Source organism: Staurois parvus, unplaced genomic scaffold (genome assembly GCF_062004578.1).
Source record: "Staurois parvus isolate SC_StPar_1 unplaced genomic scaffold, SC_StPar_1.0 ptg000185l, whole genome shotgun sequence".
Taxonomy (NCBI): Eukaryota; Metazoa; Chordata; class Amphibia; order Anura; family Ranidae; genus Staurois; species Staurois parvus.
In genome coordinates, this window is record NW_028317981.1 from 1586653 (window position 1) to 1613561 (window position 26909).

Here is a 26909-nt window from a genome sequence, read left to right on the forward strand (position 1 = left end):
TGTTCTCTTAGGGTAATAACGGGTAAGGTGTGGCAGCTTAATTGTGCCTGCCAGTAGGTAAATTACTACACTTTCTACCTTCATCCATCAGGAGGCGCCGTACTGTGCAGCACAAGGGTCTCAGCCTTTGGGCTGGGTGTATGTAAATTTATTGTATGTTCCCAGCATTTGTGGTTGTGTTTACTTGCCACATCTAAGTAAAATTCTGTTGTGACAAAAGCTGGTGTTGGGGTTGCTCTCCTCGTTCATGACTTCACTGTATCCTGGGGAGCCCACCCCGGTACACGGCTTTCATACCTTCACCAACACACCCGATGTGCTCTCACATCAACCTCAGATATATAACGTTTGGTCTAACAGCACTTGTGTCCCTTCAATTGGACTTTATAGGGATATCTCCTGGATTATGATTCACTCTTGTGGGCAAATTGAATCCTCTATGTACAACCTCCTCCTAACTCCACCGCTCAGCATGAAGAAACAAATTGGCAAAACATAGTGCTTTATCATTTAAAACACCTTTATTCCAAAACATAAAAGTCTAACAATGAGTCACTCACATTTCCCTGGTGCTCAGTTGCACCAGATACAGCCATAACAGTAATATGTCCGAAGCAATACTATCTGTGTTCTCGTGTTACCAATCCACCAGAAACCATGAGCACCATCAAGCCCCTCTCCTACACGTTACACCACAGGATCACATCCCCCTGAGGAAGCCATGTGACCCTGTGGCATAACATGTAGGGAGATGGCTTTCATTTGTACTTTGGAATTCTTTGAATTTGACATCATGCCACAAGACTTAAGTAACTCCCTTGCTGTTTTTTTCAGAGGCTGATGGAAAGCACTGTAGGAGAAATGCATCTGCTGGGGGTCTTTGTCTATGTAGATCAAAGACCTTTGCTTGCTTTTATCTGGCCCTTGGGGTACTATTTCATCCACTGACACCAACAATAGGGCATAATAACTGACACCAATGAAGGGGCACAATTCCTCCCAATGACACAAACAATGGAGCTCAATGACACTAAGGGTGGAACAAAACTCCTCCCACTGACACAAACAAGGTGGCATTGTTTTTTCTCACTGCCCTTGGGACCTTTTCTACTCCCAATGGCTACAGTCTGGCCCCTCCTAAAGTCTGAAGGACAGTAAACTGGCCCTTTGTTTAAAAGTTTGGAGACTTTTGATCTATTCTAGATGATATAAGTGTATTAAGATAGACTCTTGAAGAGCATGAAGAGAGACTTAGTAAAGTGCAGACAGACTTGCAATAAAGGAAAGAGGGACTAAAATTGTCACTCAACATGCAAAAATTCTTACAACCATCCATGATATTCACTGGACATGTGGTGTGAGCTAAACGAATAGCCACTGATCTGGGTGAAGTCAAAGCTGTCAAATATCTTAGAACAGTCCAAGTACTATCTCTGAAGTCTGTTCTTTCCTTGGATTCTGTAGAAACTACAAATAGTGTGTTGGAGAGGTGTCAAAAGTCTCCAGACCTCACAGTCAGGTACTGCAAAATGATACAAACATTGATAAGACAGATTAAGACATTCTTTTAAAAAAGCCAAATGCACCAATGAGGCTCTAAATTAAGCAAAGAGGATTGTTGGATTCCTGAGTGAGAACAGACTTTTGAAAAACTCGAGTGCTGCATCACCCATGAAACAGTGTTGGCATATGCTGACTCAGAAAAGTCATTCACCCTGTATGTAGATGCTAGCAGAGAAAGTTTAAAAATAATTCTTCTACCAGGAGCATTAAAGGAAGCTGAGATTAATGGCATTCACCAACTGATCCTTATCTCAGTAAACAACTACCCAGCACATGAACTAAAATTCCTTACTTTGAAGTGGGCTCTAATAGACAAACTGAATGACTACCTCTATGGAGCTGAATTTGAAGTCTAGACTGATAGCAGGATTTCTGCTTTATACAACCATAACTTCAGTCTGATATATCATCCAGGACATCCGAATAGAGATGTAGATTGCCTATTCTGAAGCACTCATGCCATGTCCACATGAGTGAGAAGAAATTCCTTGACCTGGATATAGGACTATGTTCCAATTTGCAGCCTGTTATTAATAAAAGGGATGCTGGGCCCTGAAGATACATTTGACAGAAAAGAGCTTACCCCAGGCATGCTGCGACATTGTTACTTTGCAAGCTTCTTTACTAGCTCTGAGTAAAGAAGAGACCAAGGAAAGACTGTCTCTATGTGTTGACTGTGGAGGCTCTGAAAACAAGTGGATGTTTTTCATGGAGATACTCATCCCTTGGCAAGGCTATTCATCAAAAAAGGGGACAGGCTACCGATGAGAAATGGATTAGGGTATAGAAAAGCATCTAATACTCATCACAGTCGAAATGGCAATAATCAATTCCTCAGAAGAAGCACCAACATGTAGTATTCCAGTCACTACACAATGAGCATATGCCCATTTGGGCTATGTCAGAACTTTAGATCTTTTTAGAGAAAGTCATTTCTAACTTAAGCTTGTTCAATTACGCTTTGACAATAAAACCTAGAAGCTGATCTGGTTAGTATGCTCCAGATTGTGCATGCTCATGTTTTAGTTAATCTTCCGCCACTGTTCAAAGTGGAACTTTAATCAGAAAATTCAGTCCTGCTAGATCACTTCATGCTGGCCTCTTTAGCAGGTATAGCTATGTAAAACATTACAAATAAGTGCTTATACTGTTTTAAATCCAGAAATACACTGTCTCACCCTGCTCTGCACATGTCCAGTTGCTGTCTATTTTTCAACAGTTTGCCAAAATTGTAGAGGCTGATCTGCTGACAGCCTAAATATTTACTGCTGCTCAGGGGTTCTGCACTTCATCAAAATGGCAGCCTCAGGCTACAAGCAACAGGAACAATTCTGGAGACAATTTACAGAGCACACTAATTTTAGCAGCATAATTATTAATGTGGAATGTATGTTCCTTCCTAAAAAAAACATTATTTTTTTATAAAGTAGATATGGATAAAATTCTGCTTTAACAGCTTGCCAGCAATGGATTTTAGACTATTTAGATGGCCACCACAATTTACTTCTATAGGCTACCTAAAGAAATAAAAGACACATGCTAGTCTGCAGAGTGTGTGACATCAGAGGGAGGAATGTAAGGGAGGCTGGGAAGAAATGGTTCATTAAGAGAAGCTTTTTGAAGAAGGTAGCTGAGTGAGACTTCAGGGAGAGATCCTGGTAACTTCTGTTGTTCCTCCGGTTTCTTATGTCTGCCTAAGAGGACTGAGGAGAGCTGACTGCTATACTGTAAATGTACATGGCCTCTGCAAAGAGGTTCCTTGTGCTATAGTCATTGTCTTTCATATTTCTAGGATTATATTACTGCAGCTACCTGTTAATTTCATGAGGAGGTAGACTGTATTGCATATTCAAGAAAAGACTGTTCATCTACATACAGACATTTTTCTTACTTTCAGCATGCAGCTGCCAATGAATATAGCTGCATATTGTTTACCATTGTCTGTTTCACTGTATTACTGGGTTTTAGGGGTGTCATGAGATTTAGGTATGAACTGTACCTGCATACTTATTGAAACAAAGACGATAAGACTGCACTACACACAAAATAACAAAAATGACTTCAAAATTTTAAAAACTTTGTCCATGAAATATTTTTTTTCTTTTTAATGTTTGTATTGTACTGTATGTCATTCATGTTTTCTGCTCACTCAACAAATCATTCTGAGATACAAGGGACCCTAGGGCATATGTAAACTTGTTTTGAGTATGCTTAGAAAAAATATCCAACTCAGATCATTTCTTACACTTCTAAGAACACTCAGCCAATGTTGTCTGCTGCCACACAACAATCTGGGAAACTGAGAAAAATGCATTAGGCACTTGGCTTTCATTATGAGACAACATATGCTTAGTACTTCACAGTACATATGTCTCCCTCTCTTTTCGCTCCTTACCAGCTCAATAATTTTTCTCATTATTTATTTTACTTGTTCACTAGATAAAAATATTGAACTGATAAGGAATAGGGCTCTGCTCCAAGTTGCAGGCCTGACAACATCCTCATCATATGACCTTCACATTCCCCACTGACCAGAGAAAGAGAGACCAGAGAACCATAACAAATATTTCCATACACATAGCACAAATAAAATATGAGAATGCAGCAATTTTATGTTCAGAAATGCCAATGTCCCTATTTTTCATTCATTGACATTGAATATGTGTTGATATTTCTGATAAAGTTTCATTTTATGAATCATAAATGAAATGTCATACTCTAATAGAATAGTTTTGGCATTTCGTTTATGACCCAAGCACTGTTATTTAAGACACCCATATAAATATAACTCTTTTTGTTAAATAGCATTTAAACAATCAATAACTAAAATAAATAATGAAATACATGAAAATATATACAATATAGGTATATATGCTGTATATCAACTGCTAAGTTGAACAGCTGTTAAAACTGCTGCTGCAAAATTTTTCTAGTTGTGGCCAAATCTGAAGCCAGTGTTTTAAGTTACAGCCTTTGTCATTGATACACAGACAGCTTTTACATGGACATGCTTTTACAACAACAACGCATTCATATGTCTGTAAGAATTCTCATTTAGCCAGTTCTTTACACTTGCATAAACTTGTCAAGCCAACCAGTGGAACTATCTAATGCAAGTAATTTGGGTGACTGTAAAGCTGCTTGATCTCTTCCACAAACATTGGAAAGTGCCACCCTTCCCCCAATATCCAACCTGCAGACTCATCAGGTAGAAAGGAGGAAAATTAGCAAACATTTGTGCCCTAAACTTCCCTCCCGTGAATGCCCCCCGGAGTGAAAAACATTTTGTCACTTCTATATTACCGCTTTCCCTCCACCCTATAGCAGAAGAACTGCTACAGGGTGGCAGGGCTGTGCAAAATCAGGTATATATATATACATGATTTGCATATCCAGGTAGGGGGTGCATGTGCGTGCCACCCTACTTGACCTGCCATTGGCGGCTACAGATGTTAATCACCGGGTCCCGGCTGGAGATTCTCTGCCAGCACCTGGTGATCCCTGAGTAACACTGACAGGGTAGAGACCTCATACATGCAGCTGTGTATTTTTCTCTTCACAGCACAGCAGAGAAATACACAGCAACATGTTTCCCTAGTAAAACACACACAGCACTTTATGTAAAACAGCACACAGTTAACCCTTTCCTGTCCAATGTCATTAGTACAATATCAGTGCTTTTTATTAGCACTGATTACTGTATTAGTGTTATTGGGATGTCAGTGTCAGTTAGTCAGTTCCCACCCAGTGTCAGAATGCCCACCGTAGTCCTGCTATAAATTGCTGATTGCCGCCATTACCAGTAAAAAAAAAAATAAAATAAAAAGTCCAGTATATATCCCGCCATTTTGTAGATGCCATATCTTTCACATAAACCAATTAACTTACATGTATTGGGATTTTTTTAGCAAAGGCATGTAGCAGAATACATTTTGGCCTAAATTTATGACGAAATTTGATTTTTAACATTTTTTTACTGGATATGTTTTATAGCAAAAAGTAAAAAGATATAGTTTTTTTTTTCAAAATTGTCGGTCTTTTTTTGTTTATAGCGCAAAAAAATAAAAATTGCAGAGGTGATCAAATACCACAGAAAGAAAGCTCTATTTTTGGGAAAAAAAGGACAAAAATTTCATTGCAAAAACTGTAGCTGCTGACTTTTAAAAAACAGACACTCACCTGTCCCTCGATTCTATGGGGTCCTCACACCAGCTGGATTCAGCGACTGTCCTGTGTCCCCCTGTATCTTCAGTGTGGGCACCCAGCTGTGACAGGTGGTGACTTCACAGCCTAGTGCCCACTGCACATGCGTGAGTAGCACAGCCCTTTGTGAATGGTCCCGTAGCCTTCTGGGATCTGTCACGTGTCCCAGAAGACTATGGGGAGGGAGGCGGGGAGGACAACTTCAGCTTCTGATCACCTAGGCAATCGTAGTGGAAGTGGGAGCGGGTGCCTGGCAAATTCCATTACCTCCTCCTCCCCCACTCCCCAAAGGTTCCAATCCTTAATGGGGAGCGGGGGACGAAGCCATAAAGCCTTTTGAGTGGAGCTCCGCTTTAACATATGTGGCAAAAAAAAAAGGATGCAAAAAACGGCTCTGGAAATGAAAGGGTTTATATTTATTTTTTTATATATATATATATATATATATATATATATATATATATATATATATATTCCGCTTTATCTGATCACCTGTCATTTTTTGTGATGAGAAGAGCTAAGAAATATTTTATTGGTAGTTTAATTTAATCTAGTTTTACAAGTGTATCTGAAAGTTTTCAGGGAAAATGCAATTTTGCAGGCTCTGCCTTTCTTAATTATGACAATCCAGTCATGCGGACATGACTTACACACTATTGTTGGAATCCACCCACCCCTTTTTTTACTCCTTCATACACATGCATGTACAACATATCAGTGACCATTTCAAAACAGGCTATGTATATACTTGCTGATGTGCTAGTTTAGAGGGGATACATGTGTATTACGAAATAGAAGTTCAACTATAGAACTTACACAATCAAGTTTGCTTTTGCTCCAAAGGTAGAAAGGGTCAGCAAGTTGCTTCAGAGAATTCTTAAGGTTCACTGCTATCAAAGCTCCTAGGACAGCCTGAAGACAAAGCAACACAGACTTACATGATACACAATACAAGGTGAAGAAAAATAATTGAGAATTAAACCAATGAATATGTAATTGAACTATTTCTCTACAGAACTTGGTAGAATGCTAATGTTGTCATTCCTTCATCTGCTATGTTTTTATCCTTACACTCACACATACAATTAAAAAAAAAAAACAGGTTGACTATAACATGAAAGGACAGTGGTGGAAAGAATAAATAAGAAAATCATGTATACCTTGGGCAAGGGTAGTAAATAGGTACCAAGGGACAGCATAGTTACCATGACCACCATCATGACAAAGAAACTGGACATCTGAGGAAAAAGAAACACGCGCATAAACATACATAAATTGAACCAATAGAATTTCACCACTAGGCTTAAAGCCCAACTATGGGCAAAATAACATCAGGTTTAAAGCCGTATATCATTCATCTGTCTCAAAAGCAACCCCCTGTCATGCGGGCTAACTTCTTATGTTCTGCAAATCAGCTTATTTAGATGCCGGGATTAGTACAACGTTCACTATACTTCCAGGCCACATGAATGTGAGCACTGCAGGTCTTACCTGAAGGAAAAGGAAAGCATCGCTGCTTCATCTGTTAGTACTGTATGTTGGGTCCAAAGGTGGGGCTAATATATATTTTATGTATAGTGTAGACATGTTATTGTGTATGTTTACATAGCAGTGTTCATATCCTATGCCTGCTCTCTACCAAAGTTTCCTTCCCATTGTATCACTCATCTCTTCCACCTCCCTTCTCCATTTTGTCATTCCTCTCCTCTGCCTCCCTTCTTTATAGTATGGTTCATGTCTTCTGCCTCACATCTCTATAGTATCACTCCTCTCCTTTTTCTTCCCACTTTAAAGCAATACTCATCCTCCCATCCCCTCTCCAGTGATGCTCACTGTCTCTCCAGTGACATAAAATGAATATTTAACCAAGACAAACATTTTTCTTGGCATCTGCCTAGCAGTGGTGTAGGCTAATGGCATTTGGGACATGAGGGCACACCTGCTTGACACCAGTCATTGAACATCTTTAGCTAAATTGCGTTCAAAAATATTTTATCATACAATATGGCATCCCTCTGTACCTGTTAACATGACCCTGTCCAATTATTCTGGTTAAATTAGCCATATAACATGGCTATAATGCTTACCCTGATAATTTGGCAATGTTTCTTTCAGGCACTAGGTTTAATTGTAAAAAATTGCATAAAATGTACTTTTGTAATACTGTGAAAATATTCAATCATTCTAGTATCTTACTCTCCAGTATGACCCATTAGATATGGTAAAAAAAAATCCTCTGCTTCTCAAATAGCTCTAAATGAGCCTTTTTTGTTATTTTGTTTTGTTATTTTTACACTTTCAGAAAAAGTGCATGTGATTTATCTTAACGATACAGTACAAGACACCGGTACCTTATTCATACACCATGAGTTATAGGTTCATACTTTCAGGTTATTGGATACTCCTGGGGTGCCTTCCCTATCCCACTCCATGAGTCCTCAGTTTTGTGCTAGTATCTATAAGTGATCAGTGTCTGCTTGCCAGACCAATCACCTACACAGATTTGTTATTTTTCTTTATTTTCTTAATGTGGTATATGTGCAGCCACTGCATGTAATGACTGGTAAGATGCAATATATTACATTTTTAGTTTTGGCTTTTATAACACTTTAAGAATTCTTCAGTCAACCTCACTATCTTCTAATACCTGCAGAGAAGCAGTGTATCTGGATCAGTGCAACCTTGGCAAAACTTTGGGAGGTGTACCTGGAATCCACATTGTGGGGACAATCTGTAATGTTGTTCTGGCACTGAATCCTGCATGGGGTGTTAAACTTATCACTTGGTGAAATGCATTGAGCTAGATACAGGGTGCTATACAGATTCAGAGCCATGGTCAATTGCTGTGGAACCCAATCCCTGAAGACCTGTTTAGGGATACCATGATGAGCAAAGCCTGGTCTTTATATATAGTCCAGTGTCGTAAATGGGAAAAGACTCTGACCATTACTGTGTAAACAGAGTTATGATTGAACTGTATTCACTTCACATTGTAAACTTTTCAACTTGGTGCTAAAACTAATCTATTTAGAATTCAGTCTCAGGTGGATGACTAGGTGTTACGTCACACTTCTGGTCACACACTTTACATCCAGTTCTACCCACTGCCCTCATAAAGTACTCAGGTGCTTCCTCCTTCCCTTTTGGTATGAGGGTTCACTGCAGTATGGTGTACACTTGGGTTACTGAATACTCCGACAGGACATGCTTGAATTATCTGTCAAGCTTTGCTCCATGAGTACCCTACAAGGAAAACCATCACTTCTAGCTATGGCGGAGACCAGGCAAAACAAAGACAACTCTAAACAGCAGGCAAACATCTACTCTTCTGAAGGCCTGCATAAAATTCAGCCTTCGAGTGAGGATGCATCCCTTGCACCAGAGCAGGAACCCATCTTAAAGTGTAACTAAAGTAATTTCTATTAATTTTGGATAGATTAAGAGAGGATGATAACCCCTGTCAGACTTTTTGCCATCTGTCTCATAGCCAAAACAGGAAGTGAGAGAAAATGCCCTTAAAGTGAGGGAAACCTGGGGTGTCAGCATGGTCACCAGAACTAGTGTCCCCCTTGGAAGATTTCTCCTCTATTATTGTTCAAGTGTCACCCAAAAATGTGGTATTTTTTTTAATTTTTACTTTCAATGATAAACAGGACAATTAGAGAGGGTGAATCTCCATAATGTGGGGGCACAGATATCAGTAAAAGCAGTTCCATCTCCACTCTATCCTAAACTGAAAAAAAAAAAATTCTTGCTCTATTTCAGGCAGTCAACAAGTGACCAACCTGACAAAAGCGTAACTTTCTACATCTACAGTTGCAAGAAAAAGTATGTGAACTGCTTGGGATTACGTGGAGTTTTGCATGAATTGGGCATAAAATGTGCTCTGAACGTCATCTAAGTCACAACTAGAGATGAGCGAAGTATTCAAAAATTCGATTCGACTGATTCGGCGAATTCGTGGAAAAATTTCGATTCGAGTCGAATATATTCGCTGCGAATTTAACTTATAAAAGGGTGTTTCTAGGCTTCAGAGAGCCTTTATATTAGTGCAGAACACTGTACCTTTAATTTAAATGCCCTTGGAGTCTGCTGGGGAAGAGAAATAATACTGACAGTCAGTATGACATGCAGATGAGTGCCGTCGATCTTAGAATCACCGCACACTTCACTCATTTGGGCAGTCACGGGGCCAAAACCAGAGTGTGGAGCCACAGTGTGGCGGTGGAGGCAGCAGCAATGGGAGGCCATACAGCACCCTATGACAAAAATGGAAACCACCAGCAGTGTGAGGAGACCTGAAAGTGGCACATGGCAGAGTGTGGCGATGGAGACAGCAGCAATGGGAGGCCGTACAGGGACCCATGACACACTCTGGACCTGGCAGCAGCATGAGGAGGCGGTACAGGGGCCCATGACAGATTACGGGCCTGGCAGCAGCATGAGGAGTAGGTACGGGGGCCCATGGCAGATTTCGGGCCTGGCAGCAGCAATGGGAGGCCGTACAGGGACCCATGACACACTCTGGACCTGGCAGCAGCATGAGGAGGCGGTACAGGGGCCCATGACAGATTACGGGCCTGGCAGCAGCATGAGGAGTCGGTACGGGGGCCCATGACACACTCTGGACCTGGCAGCAGCATGAGGAGGCGGTACAGGGGCGCATGACAGATTACGAGCCTGGCAGCAGCAACTTGGACAGGAGGACGTTCAGCTTCTGCACCGCCGGGTGCGTGCTCGCAAACTGTTGTCTCTTGGAAACGTATTCCAAGAAAGACTGCTGACGGAATCCGTGAAGAGGAGTAGCAGGAGAAGGAGCATCTGAACGAGCGGAATATGCCAACAAGCGACAACAGGGGCCCATGACAGATTACGGGCCTGGCAGCAGCATGAGGAGTCGGTACGGGGGCCCATGGCAGATTACGGGCCTGGCAGCAGCAATGGGAGGCCCGTAATCTGCCAGCACCCTATGACAAAAAATGGAACACACCAGCAGTGTGTGAGGAGACCTGAAAGTGGCACATGGCAGAGTGTGGCGATGGAGACAGCAGCAATGGGAGGCCGTACAGGGACCCATGAGAGACTCTGGACCTGGCAGCAGCATGAGGAGGCGGTACAGGGGCCCATGGCAGATTACGGGCCTGGCAGCAGCAATGGGAGGCCCGTAATCTGCCAGCACCCTATGACAAAAAATGGAACACAACAGCAGTGTGAGGAGACCTGAAAGTGGCACATGGCATGAGACACTGTGGACCTGGCAGCAGCATGAGGAGGCGGTACAGGGGCCCATGGCAGATTAGGGGCCTGGCAGCAGCTATGGGAGGCCCGTAATCTGCCAGCACCCTATGACAAAAAATTGAACACACCAGCAGTGTGTGAGGAGACCTGAAAGTGGCACATGGCAGAGTGTGGCGATGGAGACAGCAGCAATGGGAGGCCGTACAGGGACCCATGACACACTCTGGACCTGGCAGCAGCATGAGGAGGCGGTACAGGGGCCCATGGCAGATTACGGGCCTGGCAGCAGCAATGGGAGGCCCGTAATCTGCCAGCACCCTATGACAAAAAATGGAACACACCAGCAGTGTGAGGAGACCTGAAAGTGGCACATGTTTGGGGCATGATTCATGGCGGATTTAATCAGTTGTGTCAGGAACTGGTGGTTTGAAATCCAGACTAATCCACACCTGATTCATTTTCACAAACGTGAGTCTCTCCACACTTTGGGTGGACAGTCGTGTCCTCCGCGGAGTTACAATACCTCCTGCCGCACTAAACACGCGCTCCGATGCCACGCTACTGGCCGGGCATGACAGCCTTTCAAGGGCAAATTCAGATAGTTGGGGCCAAAGGTCAAGTTTCATTGCCCAGTAGTCAAGGGGATTGTCTACCTCGGTTGGCAGGGTGCTGTCCAAGTAGGCCTAAGCCTGTTGTTTGAGGTCCTGCTCCAGGTCCACCTGATGCTGCTGCTGCTGCGGCTGGTTAGTAGTTTCCTCACTGCGCTGGTGAAGAAAGCTACTCATCATTGACTGCAGACTGAGGCAGCCGCTGCTGGTGGAGCTGCCACTGCTCCTACCACCCCACCCCTCCCCTGCTGCCATGGCAGCGGAACGCGAGCGCACAGGGCCCACAGTGTCTGAGGATGGACGTTGGCGCAGAAAGGCAGAGACCAGCTGACTACATAGGTGGTTTTTATAGTACGTTATTTTGGCCTCCCTCTCAGCAGGTGTGAAAAAGGCCACCATTTTTGAACGGTAGCGAGGGTCCAACAAGGTGGACAGCCAAAAGTCATCCCTCTGTCTGATGGTTATTATTCGGCTGTCGCTACGCAAGCAAGCGAGCATGCTATGGGCCATTTGTGCCAAGGAATGCGAGGGACTCCCTGCCTCCATCTCCACAGCATACTGCCACGGTGCGTCTGGGTCCTCTGTCTCCTCCTCCTCTACCAGATGCTCCTGCTCCTCCACTCCTGTCCGCTGAGTGGAAAAACCACCCATTTCACTCAATAATTCCTGAGCACCAATGTCCTCCTCTACCTCCTCCTCTTCTTCCTGTCCTGCCCCCACAGGGGTCATGTGGCGTTGAGATCTGTGCGCCACGTCTACCGCACCCTGACCAGCCATTGTTAACAGCATTTGTTCCAGGACGTGCAACAGAGGAATGACGTCGTTCATCCCATAGTCCTGCCGACTCACGAATAGCGTGGCCTCCTCAAAGGGCCTGAGCAAGCGCAGGTGTCAAGCATGAGCTGCCAATGGCTGACATCTAAGTTACACAGGGAGTACCTTTATCCGCTTGTAACATCAGGAAATCTGTGATGGCCTTTCGCTGTTCGTAAAGTCGGTCTAACATATGTAGGGTTGAATTCCACGTTGTTGCAATGTCACAGCATGAGGAGTCGGTACGGGGGCCCATGGCAGATTACGGGCCTGGCAGCAGCAATGGGAGGCCCATAATCTGCCAGCACCCTATGACAAAAAATGTAACACACCAGCAGTGTGAGGAGACCTGAAAGTGGCACATGGCATGAGAGACTGTGGACCTGGCAGCAGCATGAGGAGGCGGTACAGGGGCCCATGGCAGATTAGGGGCCTGGCAGCAGCTATGGGAGGCCCGTAATCTGCCAGCACCCTATGTCAAAAAATTGAACACACCAGCAGTGTGAGGAGACCTGAAAGTGGCACATGGCATGAGACACTGTGGACCTGGCAGCAGCATGAGGAGGCGGTACAGGGGCCCATGGCAGATTAGGGCCTGGCAGCAGCTATGGGAGGCCCATAATCTGCCAGCACCCTATGACAAAAAATTTAACACACCAGCAGTGTGAGGAGACCTGAAAGTGGCACATGGCAGAGTGTGGCGATGGAGACAGCAGCAATGGGAGGCCGTACAGGGACCCATGAGAGACTCTGGACTTGGCAGCAGCATGAGGAGGCGGTATAGGGGCCCATGGCAGATTAGGGGCCTGGCAGCAGCTATAGGAGGCCCGTAATCTGCCAGCACCCTATGACAAAAAATGGAACACACCAGCAGTGTGAGGAGACCTAAAAGTGGCACATGGCATGAGAGACTGTGGACCTGGCAGCAGCATGAGGAGGCGGTACAGGGGCCCATGGCAGATTAGGGGCCTGGCAGCAGCTATGGGAGGCCCGTAATCTGCCAGCACCCTATGTCAAAAAATTTAACACACCAGCAGTGTGTGAGGAGACCTGAAAGTGGCACATGGCAGAGTGTGGCGATGGAGAAGGCAGCAATGGGAGGCCGTACAGGGACCCATGAGAGACTCTGGACCTGGCAGCAGCATGAGGAGGCGGTACAGGGGCCCATGGCAGATTAGGGGCCTGGCAGCAGCTATGGGAGGCCCGTAATCTGCCAGCACCCTATGACAAAAAATGGAACACACCAGCAGTGTGAGGAGACCTGAAAGTGGCACATGGCATGAGACACTGTGGACCTGGCAGCAGCATGAGGAGGCGGTACAGGGGCCCATGGCAGATTAGGGGCCTGGCAGCAGCTATGGGAGGCCCGTAATCTGCCAAAACCCTATGACAAAAAATGTAACACACCAGCAGTGTGAGGAGACCTGAAAGTGGCACATGGCAGAGTGTGGCGATGGAGACAGCAGCAATGGGAGGCCGTACAGGGACCCATGAGAGACTCTGGACCTGGCAGCAGCATGAGGAGGCGGTATAGGGGCCCATGGCAGCAGCTATGGGAGGCCCGTAATCTGCCAGCACCCTATGACAAGAAATGGAACACACCAGCAGTGTGAGGAGACCTGAAAGTGGCACATGGCAGAGTGTGGCGATAGAGACAGCAGCAATGGGAGTCCGTACAGGGACCCATGAGAGACTCTGGACCTGGCAGCAGCATGAGGAGGCGGTATAGGGGCCCATGGCAGATTAGGGGCCTGGCAGCAGCTATGGGAGGCCCGTAATCTGCCAGCACCTTATGACAAAAAATGTAACACACCAGCAGTGTGAGGAGACCTGAAAGTGGCACATGGCAGAGTGTGGCGATGGAGACAGCAGCAATGGGAGGCCGTACAGGGACCCATGAGAGACTCTGGACTTGGCAGCAGCATGAGGAGGCGGTATAGGGGCCCATGGCAGATTAGGGGCCTGGCAGCAGCTATGGGAGGCCCGTAATCTGCCAGCACCCTATGACAAAAAATGTAACACACCAGCAGTGTGAGGAGACCTGAAAGTGGCACATGGCAGAGTGTGGCGATGGAGACAGCAGCAATGGGAGGCCGTACAGGGACCCATGAGAGACTCTGGACTTGGCAGCAGCATGAGGAGGCGGTATAGGGGCCCATGGCAGATTAGGGGCCTGGCAGCAGCTATAGGAGGCCCGTAATCTGCCAGCACCCTATGACAAAAAATGGAACACACCAGCAGTGTGAGGAGACCTGAAAGTGGCACATGGCATGAGAGACTGTGGACCTGGCAGCAGCATGAGGAGGCGGTACAGGGGCCCATGGCAGATTAGGGGCCTATGGCAGATTAGGGGCCTGGCAGCAGCTATGGGAGGCCCGTAATCTGCCAGCACCCTATGACAAAAAATTGAACACACCAGCAGTGTGAGGAGACCTGAAAGTGGCACATGGCATGAGACACTGTGGACCTGGCAGCAGCATGAGGAGGCGGTACAGGGGCCCATGGCAGATTAGGGGCCTGGCAGCAGCTATGGGAGGCCCGTAATCTGCCAGCACCCTATGACAAAAAATGGAACACACCAGCAGTGTGAGGAGACCTGAAAGTGGCACATGGCAGAGTGTGGCGATGGAGACAGCAGCAATGGGAGGCCGTACAGGGACCCATGAGACACTGTGGACCTGGCAGCAGCATGAGGAGGCGGTACAGGGGCCCATGGCAGATTAGGGGCCTGGCAGCAGCTATGGGAGGCCCGTATTCTGCCAGCACCCTATGACAAAAAATGGAACACACCAGCAGTGTGAGGAGACCTGAAAGTGGCACATGGCATGAGACACTGTGGACCTGGCAGCAGCATGAGGAGGCGGTACAGGGGCCCATGGCAGATTAGGGGCCTGGCAGCAGCTATGGGAGGCCCGTAATCTGCCAGCACCCTATGACAAAAAATGGAACACACCAGCAGTGTGTAAGGAGACCTGAAAGTGGCACATGGCAGAGTGTGGCGATGGAGACAACCCACCGACTGTTTTGCTCGCTGCCAAGCTGCCACCCTCTTCTCCTGATGATGCGGAAGCAATAGCCTGATGACGACGAGGCTGCCAAGTGCGATCAGCCTCATCATCATCAATTAGGGTCTCCGCGTCACTACTAGCCCCCTTGGCTGCGTGTGGGTCAGGAGACAGACCTGTCTCTAGACCGGCTACCGAGCCACTCTCCTCGCCACTCTCCTCGCCACTACTTCTTCGCCTGGCTGCTGAAGAGGCGGATGTCTCCCCCCGTTCCTGACCGCCCTCTGTTAGCTCTTCCTCACTGTACTGGATGACACCGGGAGCACTGGCCTCTGGCTGCGAATAGTGCTGCCTCGACCCCTTCCTCTGCTGCCACATCTGCTCGCTCCTAAAACATTGCCTCCTCTGCCACTCCTCTGCATGTTGTCTGACATACTCTTTCATTAAACGATTCTGTGTCCCTGAGTAACAATTCTGTGTCTGTCCCTGAGTAACAATTCTGTGTCCCTGAGTAACGTTTCTGTGGCCCTAAGTAACAGTTCTGTGGCCCTCAGTAACAATTCTGGGTCCCTCAGTAACAATTCTGTGTCCCTCAGTAACAATTCTGTGTCCCTCAGTAACAATTCTGTGTCTGTCCCTGAGTAACAATTGTGTCTGTCCCTGAGTAACAATTCTGTGTCCCTGAGTAATGTTTCTGTGGCCCTAAGTAACAGTTCTGTGGCCCTCAGTAACAATTCTTTGTCCCTCAGTAACAATTCTGTGTCCCTCAGTAACAATTCTGTGTCTGTCCCTGAGTAACAATTCTGTGTCCCTCAGTAACAATTCTGTGTCCCTCAGTAACAATTCTGTGTCCCTCAGTAACAATTCTGTGTCTGTCCCTCAGTAACAATTCTGTGTCTGTCCCTGAGTAACAATTCTGTGTCTGTCCCTGAGTAACAATTCTGTGTCCCTGAGTAACGTTTCTGTGGCCCTAAGTAACAGTTCTGTGGCCCTCAGTAACAATTCTGTGTCCCTCAGTAACAATTCTGTGTCTGTCCCTGAGTAAAAATTCTGTGTCTGTCCCTGAGTAACAATTCTGTGTCCCTCAGTAACAATTCTGTGTCCCTCAGTAACAATTCTGTGTCTGTCCCTGAGTAACAATTCTGTGTCCCTAAGTAACGTTTCTGTGTCCCTAAGTAATGTTTCTGTGTCCCTAAGTAACGATTCTGTGGCCCTAAGTAACGATTCTTTTGCCCTAAGTAACGTTTCTGTAGCCCTAAGTAACGTTTCTGTGGCCCTAAGTAACGTTTCTGTAACCCTAAGTAACATTTCTGTGGCCCTAAGTAACGTTTCTGTGGCCCTAAGTAACGTTTCTGTGGCCCTAAATAACGGTTCTGTGTCCCTCAGTAACAATTCTGTATCCCTCAGTAACAATTCTGTGTCTGTCCCTAAGTAACAATTCTGTGGCCCTAAGTAACGTTTCTGTGGCCCTAAGTAACGGTTCTGTGGCCCTCAGTAACAATTCTGTGTCCCTCAATAACAATTCTGTGTCTGTCCCTAAGTAACAATTCTGTGGCCCTAAGTAACGTTTCTGTGGCCCTAAGTAACGATTCTGTGGCCCTAAGTAACGATTCTGTGGCCCTCAGTAACAAATCTGTGTCCCTCAGTAACAATTCTGTGTCTGTCCCTAAGTAACAATTCTGTGGCCCTAAGTAACGTTTCTGTGGCCCTAAGTAACGATTCTGTGGCCCTAAGTAACGATTCTGTGGCCCTCAGTAACAAATCTGTGTCCCTCAGTAACAATTCTGTGTCTGTCCCTAAGTAACAATTCTGTGGCCCTAAGTAACCTTTCTGTGGCCCTAAGTAACGATTCTGTGGCCCTCAGTAACAATTCTGTATCCCTCAGTAACAATTCTGTCTGTCCCTGAGTAACAATTCTGTGTCCCTAAGTAACGATTCTGTGGCCCTAACTAACGATTCTGTGGCCCTACGTAACGTTTCTGTGGCCCTAAGTAACGTTTCTGTGGCCCTAAGTAACGGTTCAGTGTTCCTCAGTAACAATTCTGTATCCCTCAGTATCAATTCTGTGTCTGTCCCTGAGTAACAATTCTGTGGTCCTAAGTAACGTTTCTGTGGCCCTAAGTAACGATTCTGTGGCCCTCAGTAACAATTCTGTATCCCTCAGTAACAATTCTGTCTGTCCCTGAGTAACAATTCTGTGTCCCTAAGTAACGTTTCTGTGGCCCTAACTAACGATTCTGTGGCCCTAAGTAACGTTTCTGTGGCCCTAAGTAACGTTTCTGTGGCCCTCAGTAACAAATCTGTGTCTTTCAGTAACAATTCTGTGTCTGTCCCTAAGTAACAATTCTGTGGCCCTAAGTAACGTTTCTGTGGCCCTAAGTAACGGTTCTGTGGCCCTCAGTAACAATTCTGTGTCCCTCAATAACAATTCTGTGTCTGTCCCTAAGTAACAATTCTGTGGCCCTAAGTAACGTTTCTGTGGCCCTAAGTAACGTTTCTGTGGCCCTAAGTAACGATTCTGTGGCCCTCAGTAACAAATCTGTGTCCCTCAGTAACAATTCTGTGTCTGTCCCTAAGTAACAATTCTGTGGCCCTAAGTAACCTTTCTGTGGCCCTAAGTAACGATTCTGTGGCCCTCAGTAACAATTCTGTATCCCTCAGTAACAATTCTGTCTGTCCCTGAGTAACGTTTCTGTGTCCCTAAGTAACGTTTCTGTGGCCCTAACTAACGATTCTGTGGCCCTAAGTAACGTTTCTGTGGCCCTAAGTAACGTTTCTGTGGCCCTAAGTAACGATTCTGTGGCCCTAACTAACGTTTCTGTGTCCCTAAGTAACGTTTCTCTGTCCCTAACTCTCTCCCTGAATACAGCCAGGTCTGCCTCTGTTGAATGACTGGAGGCAAATGGAGAATTCTAAAATGGCCGCCATTTATAGCTCTACCATTACACTGTGCTGGCTGGCTGGCTGCTGATTGGCTAATGCGATCACATGTCATGAATGAATGCATTATGGGTCAGCGCGCCTTGTCTGCGCGCCTTCCCAGACATCCCCGCTCCGTCGCCGCACATGTCGCCGCCATTTTAGGAAAATTTTGATTCGCGCATCCGAAGTCTGCTTATTTTCGGATTCGACGCGAATCGAAATTTTCCTAATATTCGAAACGAATTCCACTTCGCCTACTTCGATTCGCTCATCTCTAGTCACAACAATAGAAGAACACAGTCTGCTGAACATAATACTACACAAACATTAGATGTTGCCATGGTTTAATTGCACATAACATGTAAACATTCACAGTGCAGGGAGGAAAAAGTATGTGAGGCCCTAGCTTAATGACTTCTCCCTGAGCTAATTGGAGCCAGGAGTGAGCCAACCTTGACTCCAATCAGTGTGATGATATTGGATGTGTTGCTGACCGCTGTCCTGACCTTAAAAAAACACACACCTGTTTTGGGTTTACTGCTTTCAAGAAGCACTGTCTGATGTGAACCATGCCTCACAGAAAAGAGCTCTCAGAAGCCCTAGGATCAAGAATTGTTGACTTGCATGAAGCTGGAAAGGGTTACAAAAGTATCTCCAAAAGCCTTGATGTTCATGTGTCCATGGTAAGACAGACTGTCTACAAATGGAGAAAGTTTAGCACTGTTGCTACTCTCCCTAGGCGTGGTCATCCTGTAAAAATGACTGCAAGAGCACAGCGCAGAATGCTGCATGAGGTAAAGAAGAATCCCAGAGTGTCAGCTAAAGACCTACAGAAATCTCTGGCACATGCTAACATTTTTGTTGACACATCTACAATAAGGAAAACATTAAACAAGAATGGAGTACATGGGAGGACACCACGGAGGAAGCCATTGCTGTCCAAAAAGAATATTGCAGCCCATTTGAAGTTTGCAAAAGAGCACCTGGATGTTCCACAGCACTACTGGCAAAATATACTGTGGACAGGTGAAACCAAGATTGAGTTGTTTGGGAAGAACACACAACACTATGTGTGGAGAAAAAAAGGCACAGCACACCAACATCAAAACCTCATCCCCACTGTAAAACATGGCGGAGGGAGCATCATGGTTTGGGGCTGCCTCAGGGCCTGGACGGATTGTCATTGATGGGAAAATGAATTCCAGAGTTTTTCAAGACATTTTGTAGGAAAACATACGACCATCTGTTCGCCAACTGAAGCTCCGCAGAGGATGGGTGATGCAACAGGACAATTACCCAAAGCATACAAGTAATTCAACAAAACAATGGCTGCAACAGCACAGAATACGCCTTCTTGAGTGGCTCAGTCAGAGTCCTGACCTCAACCCGATTGAAATGTCGTGGCATAACCTTAAGAGAGCGATTCACACCAGACATCCCAAGAATATTGCTACACTGAAACAGTTTTGTGAAGAGGAGTGGTCCAAAATTACTCGTTGTGCAGGTCTGATCTGCAACTACAGGAAACGTTTGGTTGAGGTTATTGCTGCCAAAGGAGGGTCAACCAGTTATTAAGTCCAAAGGTTCACATACTTTTTCCTCCCTGCACTGTGAATGTTTACATGTTATGTGCAATTAAACCATGGCAACATCTAATGTTTGTGTAGTATTATGTTCAGCAGACTGTGTTCTTCTATTGTTGTGACTTAGATGACGTTCAGAGCACATTTTATGCCCAATTCATGCAAAACTCCACGTAATCCCAAGGGGATCACATACTTTTTCTTGCAACTGTATGTCACAATTCCTCATACAGATTATGGCCTTAATTCAGCCATCTGTATCCAGAGCTCAGAATTGCCCTGCCCTGCCCTCCCACTCCCATTTCTCAAGCGAAGCGAGACCCTGATATACCGTTCCTGGTTTATGCTGAATCAGCAGCTAATTAAGCAAATGAAGCGGATGTTGAGACAGTGCTGGAGGAAGCTGCATAAGATTTCACCCCCCAGACTGTCACTATATTGAAGAAGGAGCTTCTGATGACAGATAAATTGAGAAGTTCTTTTTAACCCTGCAACCAGCTCTTGTTGCTATTTCTGTATGTCTAACTAACATAACCCTGTATATCAGGATTGTACAGTCGCAGAGCATTCACAACAGCTTCCTTCTGCTCTTTTTGTGTAGACGCCCTGGAACACATCATGAGACAAATATCCAGAATGGCTCTAATCATTCCTTTTATGTACAGAATCCTCTGGCTAAAGGTTTGGACAGCAGACGTTGCCTTACACATATAGTTGTGTTCAAAATAATAGCAGTCAGACATCACTAACCTGATCAATCACTGTTTTTGGTAGAAATTATATTTCTACATGGCAAATAATTTACTAGCAGGTGTAGTAGAGTAATAGAAATCCAACAGACCCAACAGTCATGACATGAATGCTGCTGATTCTGTGTAATTGAATCACTAATTGAAAGGGGCATGTTCAAAATAATAGCAGTGTGGAGTTCTATTAGTGAGGTCATTCATTCTTTAAAAAACAGGTGGCAATTATTGCCCTTATTTAAGGAAGGAAGGCAGAAAATGTGGTACATGCTGGTTACAGTGCATTTCTCTGTGAAATTCTGAGGAAAATGGGTTGTTCCAGACATTGTTCAGAAGAACAGCTTACCTTGATTAAAAAGTTGATTGGAGAGGGGAAAACATATAAAGAAGTGCAGAAAATGATAGGCTGCTCAGTTAAAATGATCGCAAGTGCTTTAAAGTGGCAACCAAAACCTGAAAGACATGGAAGAAAGCGAAAAACTACCATTTGAATGGATAGAAGAATAGCCAAAATGGCAAGGACTCAGCCAACAATCAGCTCCAGGAAGATCAAAGGTCTAAAGTTACCTGTCAGTACTGTTACAATTAGAAGACGCCTATGTGAAGCCAAGCTATCTGCAAGAAGCCCCCGCAAAGTCCCACTGTTGAAAAAAAGACGTGCTGAAGAGGTTACAATTGCCAAAGAGCACATTGACTGGCCTAAAGAGAAATGGTGCAACGTTTTGTGGACTGATGAAAGTAAGATTGTTCTTTTTGGGTCTAGTGGCCGGAGACAGTTTGTCAGACGATCCCCAAACACTGAATTCAAGCCACAGTACACTGTGAAGACAGTGAAGCATGGTTGTGCAAGCATCATGATATGGGGATGTTTCTCATACTACGGTGTTGGGCCTATTTATCGCATACCAGGGATCATGGATCAGTTTGAATACATCAGAATACTTGAAGAGGTCATGCTGCCTTATGCTGAAGAGGAAATGCCTTTGAAATGGGTGTTCCAACAAGACAATGACCCCAAACACACCAGTAAACGTGCAACATCTTAGTTCCAGACCAACAAGATTGACGTTATGGAGGGGCCAGCCCAATCCCCGGATCTTAATCCAATAGAAAACTTGTGGGGTGACATCAAAAATGCAGTTTCTGAGGCAAAACCAAGAAATAGAGAAGAACTGTGGAATGTAGTCCGATCATCCTGTGCTGGAATACCTGTTCACAGGTGCCAGAAGTTGGTTGACTCCATGCAACACAGATGTACAGCAGTTCTCAGAAACAGTGGTTATACCACTAAATATTAATTAAGTGATTCAAAGGAAAGCAAAATCTTCAAACATTTTTCAGTTTATATAGTGAATGCTTGAGTTTGTAAAGAAGAATACAAACATTGCTATTTTTTTTGATCAGTCTAATGTTCACTTTTCTTCAATTTTTCTTTAGAGGAACAACACAAATTTGATATATTTTTCTTCATGTTTTGATTTGGAATAGAATGTGTAGTGTTCCCAATGCATGTGTGTGTATGGAAATAAAGCTATTAGAATTTTAGCTTTATTCACTTTTTTCAACACACTGCTATTATTTTGAACACAACTGTATGCCTTTTCAAGGAAGATGTTTAGTGAGGCACTTGACCAATTCATAAAAGAGGTCACAGGTGGGAAAGTTTTGCTTTCTCAGAGAAAGGTCCCAAAACCCCTTTCATCAGTTTAGCTTCTCTAAAGTTTTGTAGAATGCTTAGCTCAAAAAGACCATCAAGCCCTTCCCAAAACCCTTTTCACAATGAGGAAGCACCTAACCCCCCAAGATTTTCACTCCTAAGTCTGCAAGTTTGCATTATTCTGGGTCACGGATGTCCCAGACCTAGCAGTTCAATCAGAATTTCAAAAGGATACCAAATAGAGACCCTGAACCACCTCTTGTCCCAGGGAATCATTTACCAGTACCACCACAAGTCAGGTTCAAGGTATTTTACTCAAAATTGTTCACAGTACCAATGCCCAAAAGAGGTATCCATCTTATCCTGGACTTAAGATCCCTCAACAAATTCCTTAACACCTAAACATTTCTAATGGAATCTTCAAGGTCAATAATTGACTCACTGAGGCATCTATAGATAGCCAAGATGCTGAAATGCATGTTCCCATTTACCCACCTCATCAGCCATTTCTACAATTTGCAATGGCAGATGACCACTTAAACTTTGTAGCATTGCCCTTCTGCCTTTCTCTACTCCCAGAGTGTTCACAAAGATCTCAGCACCCTTGGTTGTCCTTTTCAAAACTAAGGGCATCCAGGTGACAGGCTATCTAGACAACCTTCAACCTAAGGGGAGTCATATCCCTTACAACTCTCCACAAATGTCCAAAATACAATTTAACTGCTTCAGTCCTTTAGCTGTGTGATCAGCTGAAAAAAAATCTGCTCTTCAGCCTTCAATGTGCCTAGATTATCTTTGTTTTGTCCTGGATATATCCCAAGCAAGGGTCTTTCATCCAGTAAAGAAAGTTCCTTTGCCTAAGAGCTCATTTTCATTAACTTAGATCCAAAAGAAATACCACACTGGCCAGGGCAGTCACGGTTTTTGAACAGAAGTCCCAACAAGAGCTCATCCCAGGCTGCATCCTGGAAATCAAAGCTACTCATATTCACAGGGAGTTTCTGTCATTTACATTGATCTTGGCCAGCCCCACAATTGGAACTGAACTGTCGGGGCTTTTTTCACATTGTACCTGCCAGTGGCAGCACTGTTGCACACAGACAATCATGATGTGTCACATCGCGGAGCACATTTGACAGTGAGATGTGCTGTCTGCCGGCTGGGGTGTCCACATGAAGACACAGAATCCGGACTAGGCATCCCCTAGGTAGAGCCTGCCTGTGAGGTTTTGTCCTGCAGTGTGAGTGGGCTGGAGGGGGTGCGCCCGACTTCGGAGATGGTTGCGCCCGGCCTGCCTTCTTCTGGTGTGCACATGTCAGCTGCAGTGAGAGAACAACAGGGAGGGAAATTCTGTGGTGGTGGGATCTGGATTTTCCGAGGACTGCAGATTAGCCCAATCATATCAACTGCTATATAAAAACTGCAAATGCCAGTATCTCCTTTTTTTCCCTGCAGGACAGTGTCCTGATTGTGAGAAATTGGGTTTAAAACTACATTGCCCTTTTTTTCACAGTCAGGACAGTGCTATATTAAAAGTATTTTTGGATAGAAGACTTTTAGATAGAAGTATATTACTCTATCCTGTATAGTGTCATCTACATCCTGTACAGAGTCATCTGCATCCGTACACAAAGTAATCTTCATCCTGTACACGCAGTCATCTCCATCCTGTACACACAGTCATCTCCATCCAATACACACAGTCATCTCCATTATGCACACACTGTCCTCTCCATCCAGTCATCTCCATCCTGCACACACAGTCATCTCCAACCAGTATACACAGTCATCTCCAGTCATCTCCATCCTGTACACACTTTCATCTCCATTCAGTCATCTCCATCCAGCACACACAGTCATCTCCATCCTGATCACACAGTCATCTCCATTCAGTACACACAGTCATCTCCATCCTGTATGCAGAGTATTTTCCATCCAGTACACAGACATCAACATCCTGTACACACTGTCTCCAACCAGTACACACAGTCATCCCCATCCAGTCGTCTCCATCCAGTACACACTGTCATTTCTATCCTGTACACATTTTCATTCCCATCCAGTATACAGTGTCATCTTCATCCTTTACACAGTGTCATCTCCATCCTGTAAACACACTCATCTCCATCCTGTACATATAGTCACCTCCATCCAGTACACACAGTCATCTCCATCCAGTCGTCTCCATCCAGTACACACTGTCATTTCTATCCTGTACACATTTTCATTCCCATCCTGTATACAGTGTCATCTTCATCCTGTACACAGTGTCATCTCCATCCTGTAAACACACTCATCTCCATCCTGTAAACACACTCATCTCCATCCTGTACATATAGTCACCTCCATCCAGTACACACAGTCATCTCCATCCAGCCATCCAGTGTGAATCCAGCATTACAGATTATTTTATGTTGCTGCCATTTTTGCTATATACTGTGAATGTATGTTCAAATTATCTTCTGTTAATATCAATATTCATAAGGATTATTAAGATCAAGTCCATATGTAATGCACTGCATAAATTGTAGGTGATATATATATATATATATATATATATATACAGTGGGGATTGAAAGTTTGGGCACCCCAGCTAAACATTTGTATTAATGTGCATAAAGAAGCCAAGGAAAGATGGAAAAATCTCCAAAAGGCATCAAATTACAGATTAGACATTCTTGTAATATGTCAACAAAAGTTAGATTTTATTTCCATCATTTACACTTTCAAAATAACAGAAAACAAAAAAATGGCGTCTGCAAAAGTTTGGGCACCCTGCAGAGTTAATATCTTGTACTGCCCCTTTGGCAAGTATCACAGCTTGTAAACGCTTTTTGTAGCCAGCCAAGAGTCTTTCAATTCTTGTTTGAGGTATCTTTGCCCATTCTTCCTTACAAAAGTCTTCCAGTTCTTTGAGATTTCTGGGCTTTCTGTCACGCACTGCTCTTTTAAGGTCTATCCATAGATTTTCAATTATGTTGAGGTCAGGAGATTGTGAAGGCCATGGCAAAACCTTCAGTTTACGCCTCTTGATGTAATCCCCCGTGGATTTCGAGGTGTGTTTAGGATCATTATCCATTTGTAGAAGCCATCCTCTCTTTAACTTCAGCTTTTTCACAGATGGCATCAAGTTACCATCCAAAATTTGCTGAAATTTTATTGAATCCATTTTTCCTTCTACTCGTGAGATGTTCCCTGTGCCCCTGGCTGCAACACAACCCCAAAGCATGATTGATCCAACCCCATGCTAAACAGTTGGACAGAGGTTCTTTTCATTAAATTCTGTGCCCCTTCTTCTCCAAACGTACCTTTGCTCATTCCGGCCAAAAAGTTCAATTTTAACCTCACCGGTCCACAAAACATGTTTCCAAAATGCATCAGGCTTGTCTATATGTTCATTTGCAAAGTTCAAACGATGATTTTTGTGGTGAGGACGTAGAAGAGGTTTTCTTCTGATGACTCTTCTATGAAGACCATATTTGTACAAGTATCTCTTTATAGTGGAATAGTGTACCACAACTCCAGTGTCTGCCAGATCTTTCTGGAGGGATCGTGCAGTCAAACGTGGGTTTTGAATTGTTTTTCTCACAATCCTGTGAGCTGTTCTGTCTGATATTTTTCTTGGTCTTCCAGATCTTGCTTTAACTTCCACTGTTCCTGATGACTGCCATTTCTTAATTACATTCCGAACAGAGGATATTGACATCTGAAAACACTTTCCTATCTTCTTATAGCCTTCTCCAGCTTTGTGAGCGTCAACTATTTTCAGTTTCAGTTTTTAGACAACTGCTTTGAAGAACTCATGGTGCTGATTTTTGGGGCAAGGTCAGATGAGTCTGGGCATTTAAAACCTTTGAGATTGACATCACCTGGTCTTCCCAGACAATGATTGAGAACAATCCATGACACTAGCAGGTCTCAGCTTTTCAAAGGGGGCAGTGCATGCTATAAATTCTGCAAGGTGCCCAAACTTTTGCAGACGCCATTTTTTTGTTTTCTGTTATTTTGAAAGTGTAAATGATGGAAATAAAATCTAACTTTTGTTGACATATTATAAGAATGTCTAATCTGTAATTTGATGCCTTTTGGAGATTTTTCCATCTTTCCTTGGCTTATTTATGCACATTAATACAAATTTTTAGCTGGGGTGCCCAAACTTTCGATCCCCACTGTATATAGTTATATGTATATATATATGCGCACACACATGTACAGTTCGTTTCGGATTGAAATTCGGACAATATTACCGTTATTCAAAGATTCAGATGTATCTGAATTTCTGAATTACAATAGTAACTAAGTCAAACGAATCCAGAATAACAAAATAACAAATTATCTGAATTTGAATAAAATTTTAAATGAATTTGAAAACAAATTTGAAATGTAAACATATTGCTTACTATTGCTGATTTCCTTCAAAGACTGTGTGTATTAGAATATAGCGGTCATCCAAAATTTGCATTTTGAAAAGAATAGAATAAAGCAGAATAGAATAGAAAATAAAAGAATATGCAGGTGGGTTGTAACTTGTGTCCTGCCTTATATGGCAAGTACATTTATCTTGGTTATCT

At 44.2% G+C, this 26909-nt stretch overlaps 1 protein-coding gene across 1 annotated transcript in view; it reads right to left on the reverse strand.

The window, feature by feature from the left end:
* Positions 1-26909, reverse strand: part of SLC26A9 (solute carrier family 26 member 9) — a 216762-nt gene that overhangs the window by 147911 nt on the left and 41942 nt on the right. The window contains exons 10-11 of the mRNA XM_089677378.1: positions 6927-7004; positions 6583-6678 (exon numbers count right to left, since the gene is read on the reverse strand). Of these exons, the coding sequence (XP_089533504.1) occupies positions 6583-6678; positions 6927-7004 (174 nt within the window). The remainder of the gene's footprint in view (positions 1-6582; positions 6679-6926; positions 7005-26909) is intronic.